The 14,334-nt window shown below is 41.5% G+C and overlaps 1 protein-coding gene and 1 pseudogene across 2 annotated transcripts in view; one reads left to right on the forward strand and one right to left on the reverse strand.

Annotated features, from left to right (window-relative positions):
* The first annotated feature begins 2,047 nt into the window (after positions 1–2,047).
* On the forward strand, positions 2,048–6,479 carry LOC311133495 (voltage-gated potassium channel KCNC4-like). The gene is made up of 3 exons (XM_084166984.1): positions 2,048–2,803; positions 4,451–5,321; positions 5,422–6,479. The coding sequence occupies exons 1-2, from the start codon at positions 2,213–2,215 to the stop codon at positions 5,297–5,299; spliced, it is 1,440 nt and encodes a 479-aa protein (XP_084023110.1). The 5' UTR covers positions 2,048–2,212; the 3' UTR covers positions 5,300–5,321; positions 5,422–6,479.
* A 5,630-nt stretch (positions 6,480–12,109) lies between these two features.
* The window catches only part of LOC311133117 (sodium-dependent neutral amino acid transporter SLC6A17-like), a 43,865-nt pseudogene continuing 41,640 nt past the window's right edge, over positions 12,110–14,334 (reverse strand). Inside the window, exons 9-11 of the transcript in view lie at positions 13,108–13,267; positions 12,716–12,878; positions 12,110–12,576 (exon numbers count right to left, since the gene is read on the reverse strand). The product of the transcript in view is annotated as a sodium-dependent neutral amino acid transporter SLC6A17-like (transcript). The remainder of the gene's footprint in view (positions 12,577–12,715; positions 12,879–13,107; positions 13,268–14,334) is intronic.

Consider the following 14,334-nt stretch of genomic DNA (forward strand, 5'->3'; position numbering starts at 1 on the left):
TGGCCTGAATGCCAAGCGACACGTCTGGCGGAAACCAGGCACCACTCATCACCTGGCCAATACCATCCCTACGGTGAAGCATGGTGGTGGCAGCATCATGCTGTGGGGATGTTTTTCAGAGGCAGGGACTGGGAGACTAGTCAGGATTGAGGGAAAGATGAACAGAGCAAAGTACAGAGAGATCCTTAATGAAAACCTTCTCCGGAGCACTCAGACTGGGGCGAAGGTTCACCTTCCAACAGGACAACGACCCTAAGCACACAGCCAAGACAACGCTGGAGTGGCTTCGGGACAAGTCTCTGAATGTCCTTGAGTGGCCCAGCCAGAGCCCGGACTTGAACCTCATCAAACATCTCTGGTGAGACCTGAAAATAGCTGTGCAGTGACGCTCCCCATCCAACCTGACAGAGCTTGTGAGGATCTGCAGAGAAAAATGGGAGAAACCCCCCAAATAGAGGTGTGCCAAGCTTGTAGCGTCATACCCAAGAAGACTCAAGGCTGTAATCGCTGCCAAAGGTGCTTCAACAAGGTACTGAGTAAAGGGTCTGAATACTTATGTAAATGTAGTATTTCAGTTGTTTTGTTTTATACGTTTGCAAAAAAATCTACAAACCTGTGTTTGCTTTGTCAATATTGGGTATTGTGTGTAGATTGAAGAAAAAAAAACAATTTCATCAATTTTAGAATAAGGCTGTAACGTAACAAAATATGGAAAAAGTGAAGGGGTCTGAATACTTTCCGACTGCACTGTACATCCCGGAGAACAGTTGAAAGGTTTTAGATTGCTGTTTAGGTTTTGGGGAATCTTATTGTCTAAATAGCTTGTAAACCTCTAAATGGTTTCATGGTTACCCTCTTTACATTTGTAATATTGACTTATTTGTAATATCTACGGAAACATCGTTTTTCATTTTTTTAAAATAATTGTTTGTTTTAAATATGTGAATAAAGTGCAAAAGTGTTGGTTATTATACAGCTTTTATGTCATACTTTCTCTGACTATTTCTCTTGGAAACACACTAGAGGGCAGTGTCATGTCCCTTACACAGCAGGATGACACGAGGAGGTCATTAGCCCAATAGATACTGCTTTACATTTGCACTTGGGGCTGAACCAAGTCAATGTTGAGGATCAAAGAATGTGAAGAGTTAGTTAACCATTTACACTTCAATTAATTTTCTATTAAGTTAATCCTTACAGTAAAGGTGACAGTGACCGCAGTTGTTCACTGATGGAGAAACTGTCTTAAAACTGTCTCACATATTGTGAGGTTGTTCTTTGCCACAGATTTGTGTTTGGATGTCTTACCTATTTTGAAATCTATTGATATCAACGTTAAGATGTAAAGAAACTTAGCAATAGGCTAAAATTAAGCTGTACCCCTAACCAGCCTGGTTTCATAGACTAGACGTAACATACTAAATGAATGATATGTACTCAAGTTAGTATGTTATGTTTGGTATGGTTACATAAGACAGATGGTTACTTAAGGCAAAAAGAAAAGTAGGGTGGTTAGTCAGGGTGGGTGTATAACACAAACGTCTAGCAACCCAAAGGTTGCGAGTTTGAATCTCATCCCCTAACCTTAACTCTTTTAGCTAACCCTAATCCTAGCCCTGACCTTAACCCTTTAACCTAACTCCTAACCCTAACCCCTAGCCTAGCTAACATTAGCCAGCTAGCTAACTTTAGCCACCTAGTTGGAATTCGCAACATATCATATATTTAGCAAAATCGTAACATATTGAACATTCGTAACGTATTGTACGTTTTACAAATTCGTAACATATAATACACATTTTTTATTCGTAAAATATCATATGAAATGGGTGATGGACATCCACAAATTAATACATACCATACGAAATGTAACATATCATACTAAATGGAGTATCTCGGATTTACTTACAGAATAATACGAAATGCTCGGAGACCAGGTTGCCCTAACTGACAGAAGTGGACAAAAACTTTGGAATGCAGAAAGGGTGTGGCCTACAGGGAGGGACTGCTCTGAAGCAATAAAGAGAAGGAAAGACCATGATTTCTTCCCAAACTGAACTACCAAAGGAGAGAGATGATAGCCTGCCTTAATGCTGTTTTTCTTTACCCCTGGGCCTGAGAAACCTTTTAAATCTCTTCAAAAATGTTGCCACAGATGAGGACCGTAGGCTAAACAACATTCCTGGAAGTGCTATTCTCTCCACTCCAAGTCATGATCAGCTCAATGTGTGTGTCCTCTCAGGGCCATACTTCAGCCCATGGCCACGACAGGACGTCGTCGAAAACATGTCTAAGGGAAGACTGGGACAAAAAAGGGGATGTCACAAAAAAGGTTGTGATCAACGTTGGTGGCATGCGTCATGAAACTTACATGGGCACTCTCAAGAGCTTGCCTGGTACCCGTTTGGCTAAACTGATGGACCATGACCCCAGTGGTGACCCTGAAATATTCTTTGACAGACATCCAGGTGTTTTCTCCAATGTTCTGAATTACTACAGAACCGGTAAGCTTCACTGTCCAAAAGATGTCTGCGGTCCCCTTTTTGAAGAGGAGTTGGCTTTTTGGGGGGTCGACGAGGCGGACGTGGAACCTTGTTGCTGGTTAACATTCTGCCAACATAGGGATGCCGAAGAGGCCCTTGCAGCGTTCGGGTCATCTGACTCAAATGTGCACCACAATGAAGAGTTTCCAGAGCCATTCGATATTGAGGACAACCCAGATAATTCTCAGAGCTGCTTCAAAAGGTGGAAACCGAAAATATGGGCTTTATTTGATGACCCGTTCTCGTCTAAGGCTGCCAAGGTTTGTATTCTTTATTCTCTCCCAATGAAAAAAAAAATTGTAGTTTTGATAGGGACTGAATCAGGCTAGTCAGTGTGAGGCTGGCAATTCCCTCTGGGCATTCCTACCATGCTGTGGAGAAGGTGGTGTGTTAGCAGGCTGGCTCTGTTTACTGCAGTTAAAAACCATATGGCTTTTCCATAAACCAAACAGCTCTAATGACTGTCCAGAGCAGGCAGCAGGCATAGAAACGGATCACAGCATTGAAACAGTCACTAATTTTAAAGAAAAATAAACACTTGCAATGGCTTGGAGAAGCATGTGGAAGCAGCTCTGAAAGCCTGAAGCATGTCTGATATATCACACCCCTTTAAAGGCTGTGGCTGTGAATATTGAGTTTTGCCCCTGCTCTGCCCCTCTGGAAACCGCTTTCTCAAAGCTATGGATCCGGATCACGTTCTGCGCATGTGTTATTTTACGCAAACATTTTTTCCTATGTAGTTGCAGCTCACTTGCCACCAGTCCCTTCACATTTCTCTCATTACTTTGTGTGTACAATATGTAAATAGCTGCATGTAGCCTAATTCCCCTCCTGAAAAAATAACATGAAATCATGCATATGCTTAATAGCCTACTGAGGCATGGAATGCAATAAATAGTTGGAACATGTCAACCATGCCCTTTGTGTTCAACATAAGATTTGTAGGCTACACCCCAGGCAAAGGTGTTCAAGGAGGGGGAAGCGGCAGCGGAGCACTGGGCAGCAGCTACTCTAAAAAAATTTTTGCACATGCACAGAAATCTCCATGTCTTTAGCCATGGCAAATCAGGTTCCCAAAAAATCCGGAACCGCAGCCACTCCATTAATTAAATGGAAAATGCCGGAGACCACAAGAACAAAATCAAATCAAATCAAACATATTTCTATAGTACATTTCATTGCTGCCTTGCAGCAACACAATGCACTTCACAAATAAAAATAGAAAACAAAAAGGAATAAGAGATAAATAAAAGTAATCACAGACAATAAAGGGCAATAAAAACGAGTACAAAAGGTAGAAGTATAAACCACATTTTACAAATAAGTAAAGGCTAAAAGGTGTGTGCAAAAATAAATTAAAAATCCACTGTTTCTACTACCCTCAGATTCTCAGGTAGGCTGTTCCATAGGCTAGGACTGTAATAATAAAAGCAGCTTCACCAGAATTGAAGCTTCAGGGTGAATCTAAATTCTATCTTCTTGATATCTTACATACGTTTTCCTTTCCTCCTTCTTAAAACAGAGAAGATTAGAGTGCAGGAACTTCAGATCTTCTGCTCCGATGTGCTTTGATAAGGAGATGGGCAGAGAAGATGTGAGGAATAAAAAAGTCAATTGAGATTCACCCTCAGAGTCCCTTGAATGGTTCAGTCATGTAACTCCCATTGAGTCATGTCACCCAAACGGAATGTGGCTCCATATGAAACAGCGACCATGGGATTGAGCCAGTTTAGGAGACAGCACACAAGCCTAATAATCTCACCGACCAACAGCCTTTTTTATACAGTACCATTGTATATCCAACACGTCAATCAAACCGCAAAGACAAATAAATGAGTGTGTTGTTTGTGTCTTTAATCATTATGAGATGATCCACTCAGTCATATGATGCCTCTTGTCATTTGCAGGTCATTGCGTTTCTTTCCCTCTTCTTCATCCTCCTTTCCATCACAGCTTTCTGTCTGGAGACACATCAGAGCTTCCAAACGTTAGAGAACCGCACAGAGCTGGTCATAGATGGGAACCACACCGAAGAGGTGACGTACTATGAGATAGTGACCGAACCTGCTCTGACCCTGGTGGAGGGCGTCTGTGTGGTGTGGTTCATATTTGAGTTTCTGGTACGTTTCACCTGCTGCTCCAACATACTGGTGTTTGTGAAGAACATACTGAACATCATTGACTTTGTGGCCATCCTGCCCTTCTTCCTGGAGGTGGGGCTGAGTGGGAAAGCCCTGGGCTTCCTGCGTGTGCTGCGCTTTGTGAGGATCCTGAGGATCTTTAAGCTGATGCGCCACATGGTGGGCATCCGTGTGTTAGTCTACACACTAAAGGCCAGTGTTCCAGAGTTCTGCCTCCTCGCTGTCCTCTTTGGAATTGGAATACTAATTTTCAGCACCCTGGAATTCTATGCAGAGCGAGTACATGGTGACCCTGAAGACCCAACTTTGGCTGCACACACCAATTTTAAGAACATCCCCATAAGCTTCTGGTGGGCGGTGGTTACCATGACAACCCTGGGCTATGGGGACATGTACCCGGAGACCTGTTCCGGCATGGTAATTGGAGCCCTGTGTGCTCTGGCAGGTATTCTGACCATAGCCATGCCTGTCCCAGTCATAGTCAATAACTTCCGCCTGTACTACTCCCTGGCCATGGCCCAACAAAAGCTCCCAAAGAAGAAGAAGAGGCAACACCTGCCCTGTCTGGAGCGCTTAGCCAGCCATCCCCAAGAGCAGACAGAATTATGCCTGTAATCAGGGGTGCGGTCTTATTCAGGTATTTTATAATATTTGTATATTCATATTTGATTATATTAATATGCCTATTTTTGTTGCTCAGAAACCAAGCTCAATTTTTCTCTCTCTTTCCCTCTTAGAGTCCAACGTGCCTTTAATTGAATCCCAGCCTAAGTCTGGGTATGAGATCCTGGAGGTAAAGACTGGATCCTGATTGTACCATTACACCGGATTGGGACATTATAGTTATGTTATACCATGAATAACATTATAACATGTTACATTTTATCATCTTTATAGCCCATCACATGGTATAACAATATTTGTTTGTGTGTATTCAAAGTACTACATATTTTTGGTTTATTGGTTTATTCGGATCCCCATTAGCTTTTGCCGAAGCAGCAGCTATTCTTCCTGGGGTCTACACAAAAACATAAAACACGACAAGTAACAAAACACTGATATACTGATAGACAAGAAGAGTCACACAAATGTAAAATGATACGATATACAGTGAGTATACCAAACATCAGGAACACCTTCCTAATATTGAGTTGTCTGCTCTGGTGGACATTCCTGCAGTCAGCCTATGCCCTCCCAGGCCCACCCATGGCTTTGCCCCTGCCCAGTCATGTGAAATCCATAGATTAGGGCCTAATGAATTTATTTCAAATGACTGATTTACTGTAACTCAGTAAAATCGTTGAAATTGTTGCATGTTGCATTAATATTTTTGTTCAGCTATACTCATTTATTTTACATGAATTTAGCATTGATTTAGACATGTTTTTTTCGATATGTGAAAGAATGAGCTGAAACAATGCAATTTTTGTAATTTTATCAGTACTTACCTGGTTACTTATTATTCATGATTTGTTATGTTCTGTTTAGGTGAGAGTGTGAAATCACATTGATATTTAAAACAAAATGGATGATTTATCAGGGGAAATGGAAACACAGATGAAATGTATAATTTTTTATATAAAAACATTCAAACCTCTAACAATATTAACACTACAAATTAAAACATGCAATTATAGTTACTGTATATTCTATAGTTTTAAGTTTCTGTTAAGTAATTTTCTCATTATATGTCACAGTTGGGTTGAGAGCGTAATATCACCACAATATCTGTTTGTTATAATAATACACAACAGAGTAAAAACAAGTCTAATAAAAATGTCTAATGCCTGTGTTCTGATGTGTCCTCTTGCACAATCTTGTTGAAGGGTTGTACATGGGCTTCTGAGAAGCCATTTAGCTGTTCTCTGCCAAAACATCCGTTATGACGCCACAGTGAGGGAGGACAGCACCATTTCCTCTGCCAGAATAACAACAGCTCTGTTCAAATATGTGTCATCTGTTGGCCTCTCCAAGTGATTGCTTTACAAATCTGTACAAAGGGCGTATTTACATTGAATTGAAATGTGAATGAATTATGATCCTTGTGGACCATGACAATACTTTCCTCTGTGTACAGTATGTAGTACTTAATGAGAGTGAGGACATGTGTGAATGTGTTCTGCTGCAACCATGGTTATGTCCCAATGTGGGATATGTTGAGTGCCAAATGGCTGAACTGCGTAATGCTAGGAAGCCTTATGCTCCCATTTGTAAACAGAACAGCACAGTGTTCCAGGCCACCCAGACTACATGTATCTTATCTAGATATCTAGCTTGCCCTAAAAGTTAAACACAAATCACTTGACAGGTTGTTTATGGTTTATTTATCTTTTTGGTGATATCCAAAAAATATCTTTACTCTTTTCACATGTAGCTTCAATACTGTACAATCATAATGATGGAAGAGAGAGTAGGTTCTGGTTGTGTCTCCGATTCAATGTTCAAGTTGTGCTTGGTAAGGCCCTGCACCCACTTATTATCAGAAGGAAACTACAAACTCACTAACACACATTCATAGACACAAATACACATAACCACACTCACACACTCATATTATGTTGAGTCACTATAACACTTTAGCTACAAAGGGGCAGTTCCTAACCACAACTCATTTTCCCTACAGAGGTTTTAGCCTCCCATCCCTCTACTGTTGCTCCAGCAGATAATATAGTACAATAATGCTTTAACACAGACTGTACAGAAGCTTGGGCAAACATTGAGCATACCAATATGCAGACAACAAAACAGAAACATAACAATACTCTTTTGGAGTTTTCACCACATTCAATAGTAATTTCTTCCACATGAACTCTTATTAAAACAGTTCTGCAGTGTTAAGACATTTATATACTTCACAAGTTTTGCTCTATCTTTAGAATAATTTGATTATTATTTGTTGTAAAATCTTACAGACATAATAATATTTACAAACTTTCAAAGTGAGGGATTTCAACATGGTACAATCATAAGAGGGACTGGCTCCAGGCCAATGACTAAAACAAATCTTGACTATAACTTCAAGCAAAGACTGGTGACTGCATGGATATGCTTATCCATATGTTCTTATCTGGAGGGCCACGCCTCTCTATAAGCAGCTGAGAGAGGAACACATCAGAACCAGAGTGCTGCACATGCAGCTTGTCAGTGTTCGACAATACACGTTCACAAAACGAGGCTACATTGGGATCACACAAGGTTAACATACTGTACCCCCCTCCCATCTTCCCACTCCTTTTAAAGTCCCATAGTCATAGATAAGGTATACCAACTACAAAATAGAGAAATCTTCAAATATACAATAAAATATACACAGGATGAAAACATACAACTGGTCACCTTTACAGATAAAATCGTAATTAGTCTTTAAACATTATGCGCACCAACATACACAGATAGTATATTATACAGTAATATAAATATAGTCAATTTAATCATCAACACCATGCATGGCTTTGAACATTGTGATACAAATCTAAATAAAGGAATCCTCTTCAAAAAATAAAGTTAGCTAAATGGAATCATTTTGACTTCACAGCTAGCTGTAAATCAATTGATAAGAGTGACAGGCCAAGTGGGTCATGTTGCTTTATGGGTCATGTTGATTTTATATATATTTTCTTTTTTGGGGGGGATTTTCTTCCTTCCCTGTCATTTCAGATTGTCAGGTGTGCTTTTTTTTTGTTACGGTAACAACGTACGGTAAAAGCTTTGCTATCTGTGTGATGAAGGTGTGTAAATACTTGTGGGAAAAGGTCTTGGCAGATATTAAACTAACACTGTATGCTTGTGTGAGTTCTCTATCTGGTTTTAATACTTCACTTCTGTAAGAGGGTTGAAATAGTCCAATGGAGAACTGTGCTCTTGGTTTAAATTAAGACACACTTACATGAAGCACTGCCGTTCTGCTCATGAGTATCAGTAAATAGAGATTTGAGGATCAACCATGGGAAGGTTTATATTCCTCAGTAAAATGGAGATTGCTTTACAATCAGACTTCGATCTGATTTGGTCAAAGCTCCTTAATCATCACATTTGCTGTAATACATTCCTATTTGTGCCTATACATACTACAATCTTTCTTGTGCTGATGAATTATTTGTAACAAGGTTATGTCAATACATTTTTATGTGCTTGGTAGTAATTTATTGCAAAAACTTCTCATAATATGAGATCATCAAAAACGTTTTGTGCCCGGGAGGGACTCCTTTTGTACTCTTCATCTGTGCTATTTATAATGACTGGACAAGTCCTCTTTCATCTTCTACATCAATAGCAGCACATTATACAGTGCGTTTCTTCCTGGATTTCTGCTCTGAAAGTGATGGTGATCTGTTAATTCCGCTCTATGGTGTATGTACAGAACGTAGTCGACATGCAGACTCTTTGGTGGAGGTACGGAAGTTTCTAAGACACTAGCTACTGTATGCGTGGCCTGAAGTATCACAATATATAACTCCTACATGATGAACAAGGACAGTATTGGCTTAAAGTACACAAGATACAGTAGGAGACTGACACTAGATGAGACAGTGGTGCTTATGTGAAGAGCATGAATGCTAGCAAATAGAAAATGAAGACAGTGTCACGCCCTGGCCTACAGAACTCTAGCTAGTTTGGTCAGGGTGTGAATATTCTAGATTAGTATTTCTATGTTGGCCGGTGTGGTTCCCAATCAGAGGCAGCTGTCGCTCGTTGTCTCTGATTGGGAATCATACTTAGGCAGCCTTTTGGCACTGTCTTGTTGTGGGTTCTTGTTCCGTGTAAGGTTTGTTGTGTTGTACCTTTGGACTTCACGTTTCGTTTCCTTTGTTGTTTTGACGTGTGTTTATCGTTAATAAACATGTACGCATATCACGCTGCGCCTTGGTCCGACCCTTCTTTAAACGAACGTGACAGACAGTGTCTTTACAGCAGCCTTGCACATAGTCTTTCAAAATATACAGAGCCCTCTGGAGTTGGCACTGTAACCAATGCCAAACAATATTGTTCCTGCCTCTAAACACTTAGCTGAAACAGGTAGAGCATTGCAGCGAAAGGAGGTGTGTCAAGAGCAGTGGTCTGCTCAAGTGCTTCAGTGGCACACTAAATTACAAGGAAATGTTCTACATAAAATCTAGGGAAAGCATTACTACACTCTATTTGATATAGAGGACTGATATGGAGGACTGCAAAGCGTAAAAGGCTTCAAACCTGCCACAAATATATACATTGCATTCGGAAAGTATTCAGACTGTCACGATCGTCATAATGATTGGACCAAGGCGCAGCGTGATATGCGTACATCTCTTTAATAGTGTACTAGCAACACGATACAAAATACAAAACAACAAAACGAAACGTGAAGTCCTCGGTCATGAACACAAACCAACACGGAACAAGATCCCACAAAACACAAGTGCACAACAGGCTGCCTAAGTATGGTTCCCAATCAGAGACAACAAGCAACAGCTGATTCTCGTTGCCTCTGATTGAGAACCACCCCGGCCAACATAGAACCACATAACCTAGAACAGAACATAGAAAACGAAACATAGACACTACACAAAGAAACTAACACCCTGGCTCAACATACAAGAGTCCCCAGAGCCAGGGCGTGACACAGACCCTTTCACTTTTTCCACATTTCGTTACGTTACAGCCTTATTCTAAAATGTATTGAATAGTTTTTTCCCTCATCAAGCTTCACACAATACCCCCTAATGACAAAGCAAAAACAGGTTTTTATTTTTGCAAATGTATTAAAAATAAATAACAGAAATACCACATTTACATAAGTATTCAGACCCTTTACTCAGTACTTTGTTGAAGCACCTTCGGCAGCGATTACAGCCTTGAGTCTCCTTGGGTATGACGCTACAAGCTGGGCACGCCTGTATTTGGAGAGTTTCTCCCATTCTTCTCTGCAGATCCTCTCAAGCTCTGTCAGGTTGGATGGGGAGCATCGCTGCACAGCTATTTTCAGGTCTCTCCAGAGATGTTTAATTGGGTTCAAGTCCGGGCTCTGGCTGGGCCACTCAAGGACATTCAGAGACTTGTCCCGAAGCCACTCCTGTGTTGTCTTGGCTGTGTGCTTAGGGTCGTTGTCCTGTTGGAAGGTGAACCTTCGCCCCAGTCTGAGGTTTTCATCAAGGATCTTTCTGTACTTTGCTCCGTTCATCTTTCCCTCGATTCTGAATAGTCTCCCAGTCCCTGCCGCTGAAAAACATCCCCACAGCATGATGCTGCCACCACCATGCTTCACCGTAGGGATGGTGCCAGGTTTCCTCCAGACGTGACGCTTGGCTATACTATAAATGCCTGATTGGTGGAGTGCTGCAGAGATGGTTGTCCTTCTGGAATGTTCTCCCATCTCCACAGAGGAACTCTGGAGCTCTGTAAGAGTGACCATCGGGTTCTTGGTCACCTCCCTGCCCAAGGCCCTTCTCCCCTGATTGCTCAGTTTGGCTGGGCAGCCAGCTCTAGGAAGAGTCTTGGTGGTTCCAAACTTCTTCCATTTAAGAATGATGGAGGCCACTGTATTCTTGGGGACCTTCAATGCTGCATACAATTTTTGGTACCCCTTCCCCAGATCTGTGCATTGACACAATCCTGTCTCGGAGCTCTACGGACAATTCCTTCGACCTCATGGCATGGTTTTTCCTCTGACATTAACTGTCAACTGTGGGACCTTATAAAGACAGGTGTGTGCCTTTCCAAATCATGTCCAATCAATTTAATTTACCACAGGTGGACTCCAATCCAAGTTGTAGAAACATCTCAAGGACGATCAATGGAAAGAGGATGCACCTGAGTTCAATTTCGAGTGTCATAGCAAAGGGTCTGAATACTTCTGTCTGTTTTTTTATTTTTATACATTTGCAAACATTTCGAAAAACCTTTTTTCGCTTTGTCATTATGGGGTATTGTGCGTAGATTGATGAGGACAAAAAAAAATGAATTTTAGAATAAGGCTGTAACGTTTCAAAATGTGGAAAAAGTCAAGGGGTCTGAATACTTTCCGAATGCACTGTATAGCTACTCACATTCAGTTTCACTTAGTGCCAATGTAAATATGATTCTCTCTACATTCCCCTAAACTCTGTCTGCAATAAGCAGAGCAGAGCAGGATGAGAATACTGCTGCTGGGCCTCTAGACCAAAACATACTGCATGTCCAGCATTGAATACCCTCCATTAGGAATAGATACACACCACTGTAACATCTCAGACACCTGACCACGTGGTTCCTCGTAAAAGCAGAGGCCTGTGTGGCAGCCCCTGCTGCAGTAAACTCTAACCTCTGGGTATGTTGGAGAGGGGAGAGGGGTGTCCTGTGATAAGGGTCACAAATAGCTGAGGGTGGAGGTGTTTTGGGCAGCGCTGCAGCACCCCCTGGTGGTGAGACTCTGTAGGGTTAAGTGTGAGTTGGCCTGTAGGAGGGTGATCGTTAGGGGTTTAGGGTCAGGCTAGGGGGAGGGACATGAAGAGGATGGACAGTGATCATGAGTCGCACTCAGGGACGGTGGGGTTGACGGGGGTGGTGGGGGTTGTGGGGGTTGTGGGGCTGATGGTGTTCTGCAAGCCCGTCCCGTAGCAGCTGTTGGCTGACAGGGAGTTGGGGTTTTCCAGGGGTTTGGTGCCTGGGGGGACCAGGTAGGCTTGGGACGGGGACTTGGGCGAAGGTGTCTCTCCTGGGTTCTTGCCCAGGATGAAGCGTGTCTCGTCCACCTCCAGGTTGGAGATGTCCTTCATCATGCTCTTGCGGTAGGAGACGGACAGCTTGTTGGAGCCGTCAGACATCAGGTTGAAGTGGCGGGCGATGAAGACGGTGGGGAGAGGAAGCATGGCCACCACGATGAGGGAGAAGCACATGGCCAATGCCCAGGGAGGGTAGCTCTGGAAACGCTCCTGAGCCTATAGAGAGAGAAACAAGGGACATAAGGTGAAAAAGAAATACTCCTGGTGCTGACTGCAAACTCTGTAACAAGGCTAGTACACAAAATGTCAAGTGTCTATATGAAACTTTTGACTGTTTTGCAACAGGTTGACTGACCAGTTCCTCCACCCATGCATTGTACCCTGGCGGGCTGATGGCCATCTCGATGACAGTAGCCATAATGAGAACGATGAGACAACAAGGGGAGACGTACTTCCACATGTAGAAATAGAAGGCATTGGGCCGGAAACCCAACATGTCCTCCAGGTCCTGCATAAACCTGACACACACATACAGGTGGGTTTAAAATAGGTCCAGCCAACTCCTTCAGTTTACAGTTTACAGTATTCACATTTTCCTTGACTCTTTCTCAATCTTCATCCTCTTATCCAACTTTCCTCTTAATTCATATAAAAACACACATTGCAATATCAGTGATGATCAGTGTGTTCACTTTACAAAGCTACCTCTGACACTATAGGGCTCTCTGAGGAGACGCCATCCTGTACCTCTTGGTGCCGTAGATCCAGGCCACTGACACATTCTCTAGGATGACCACGACAGTGAGTGGCAGACCAGCGGAGTAGTCATCAAACATGGTGACAAAGTAGTTCCCAGAGCGCTGGACGAAGAGCAGGCCACAGAAAAAGGCTATGATGCAGCAGCACACTGAAAATAGATAAACAGATAAAACGACACTTTATGGAACAACACAGACTATGAAAAGACACACACACAGGCACACACACGCATACGCACATTGTAATGTTGTAATATTGTTGTATTGTGGTATTAGACACAGTGGTGTAAAGTACTTACTGTAAGTAAAAATACTTTAAAGTACTACTTAAGTAGTTTTTTGGGGGTATCTGTACTTTATTTTACTATTTATATTTCTGACAACTTTTACTTTTACTTCACTACATTCCTAAAGAAAATAATGTAATTTTACTCCATACATTTTCCCTGACACCCAAAAGTACTCATTACATTTTGAATGCTTAGTTGGAAAGAACATTTTTCCAATTCACGCACTTATCAAGAGAACATCCCTGGTCATCCCTACTGCCTCTGATCTGGCGGACTCACACATGTTTCATTCGTAAATGATGTCTGAGTGTCAGAGTGTGCCCCTTAATATAAGGAATTAGAAATGATTAATACTTTTACTTTTGATACTTAAGTATATTTTAGCAATTACATTTATTTTTGATACTTAAGAATATTTAAAACCAAGTACTTTTAGACTTTTACTCAAGTAGTATTTTACTGGGTGACTTTCACTTTTACTTTTACTCAAGTATAACAATTGGGTACTTTTTCCACCAATGATTATACATTTTGTATTGTAGATATGTAGTGGTTGAGAGAATGCCAAGAGTGTGCAAAGCTGTCATCAAGGCAAAGGGTGGCTACTTTAAAGAATCTAAAATATATTTTGATTTGTTTAACACTTTTTTGGTTAATACCTGATTCCATATGTATTATTTCATAGTTTTGATGTCTTCACTATTATTCTACAATGTAGAAAATAGTAAAAATAAAGAAAATCCCTTGAATGAGTAGGTGTGTCCAAACTTTGGACTGGTAGTGTATGTATGCAACATTGCTTTTATTGCTATTACTTTGTAATCAGCCCTGAAAGGACTACAACAATAGTATAAAAAAGTAGTCATCCTTAAAAATCTCAGAATTTGTGAGTCTTACCTAGCTCCCCACTCTGTCTTGGTGAAAAG

This window comes from Coregonus lavaretus, assembly GCF_964263955.1.
Source record: "Coregonus lavaretus genome assembly, chromosome: 8".
NCBI classification, from domain to species: Eukaryota; Metazoa; Chordata; class Actinopteri; order Salmoniformes; family Salmonidae; genus Coregonus; species Coregonus lavaretus.

What these genes read in the sequence shown, in the direction of transcription:
- LOC311133495 (XM_084166984.1), top strand. Translation starts at nt 2,213, where the DNA reads ATGATCAGCTCAATGTGTGTGTCCTCTCAGGGCCATACTTCAGCCCAT. An exon ending in TCTCGTCTAAGGCTGCCAAG is followed by an intron (nt 2,804 to 4,450) that starts GTTTGTATTCTT and finishes TGTCATTTGCAG; the next exon opens with GTCATTGCGTTTCTTTCCCT.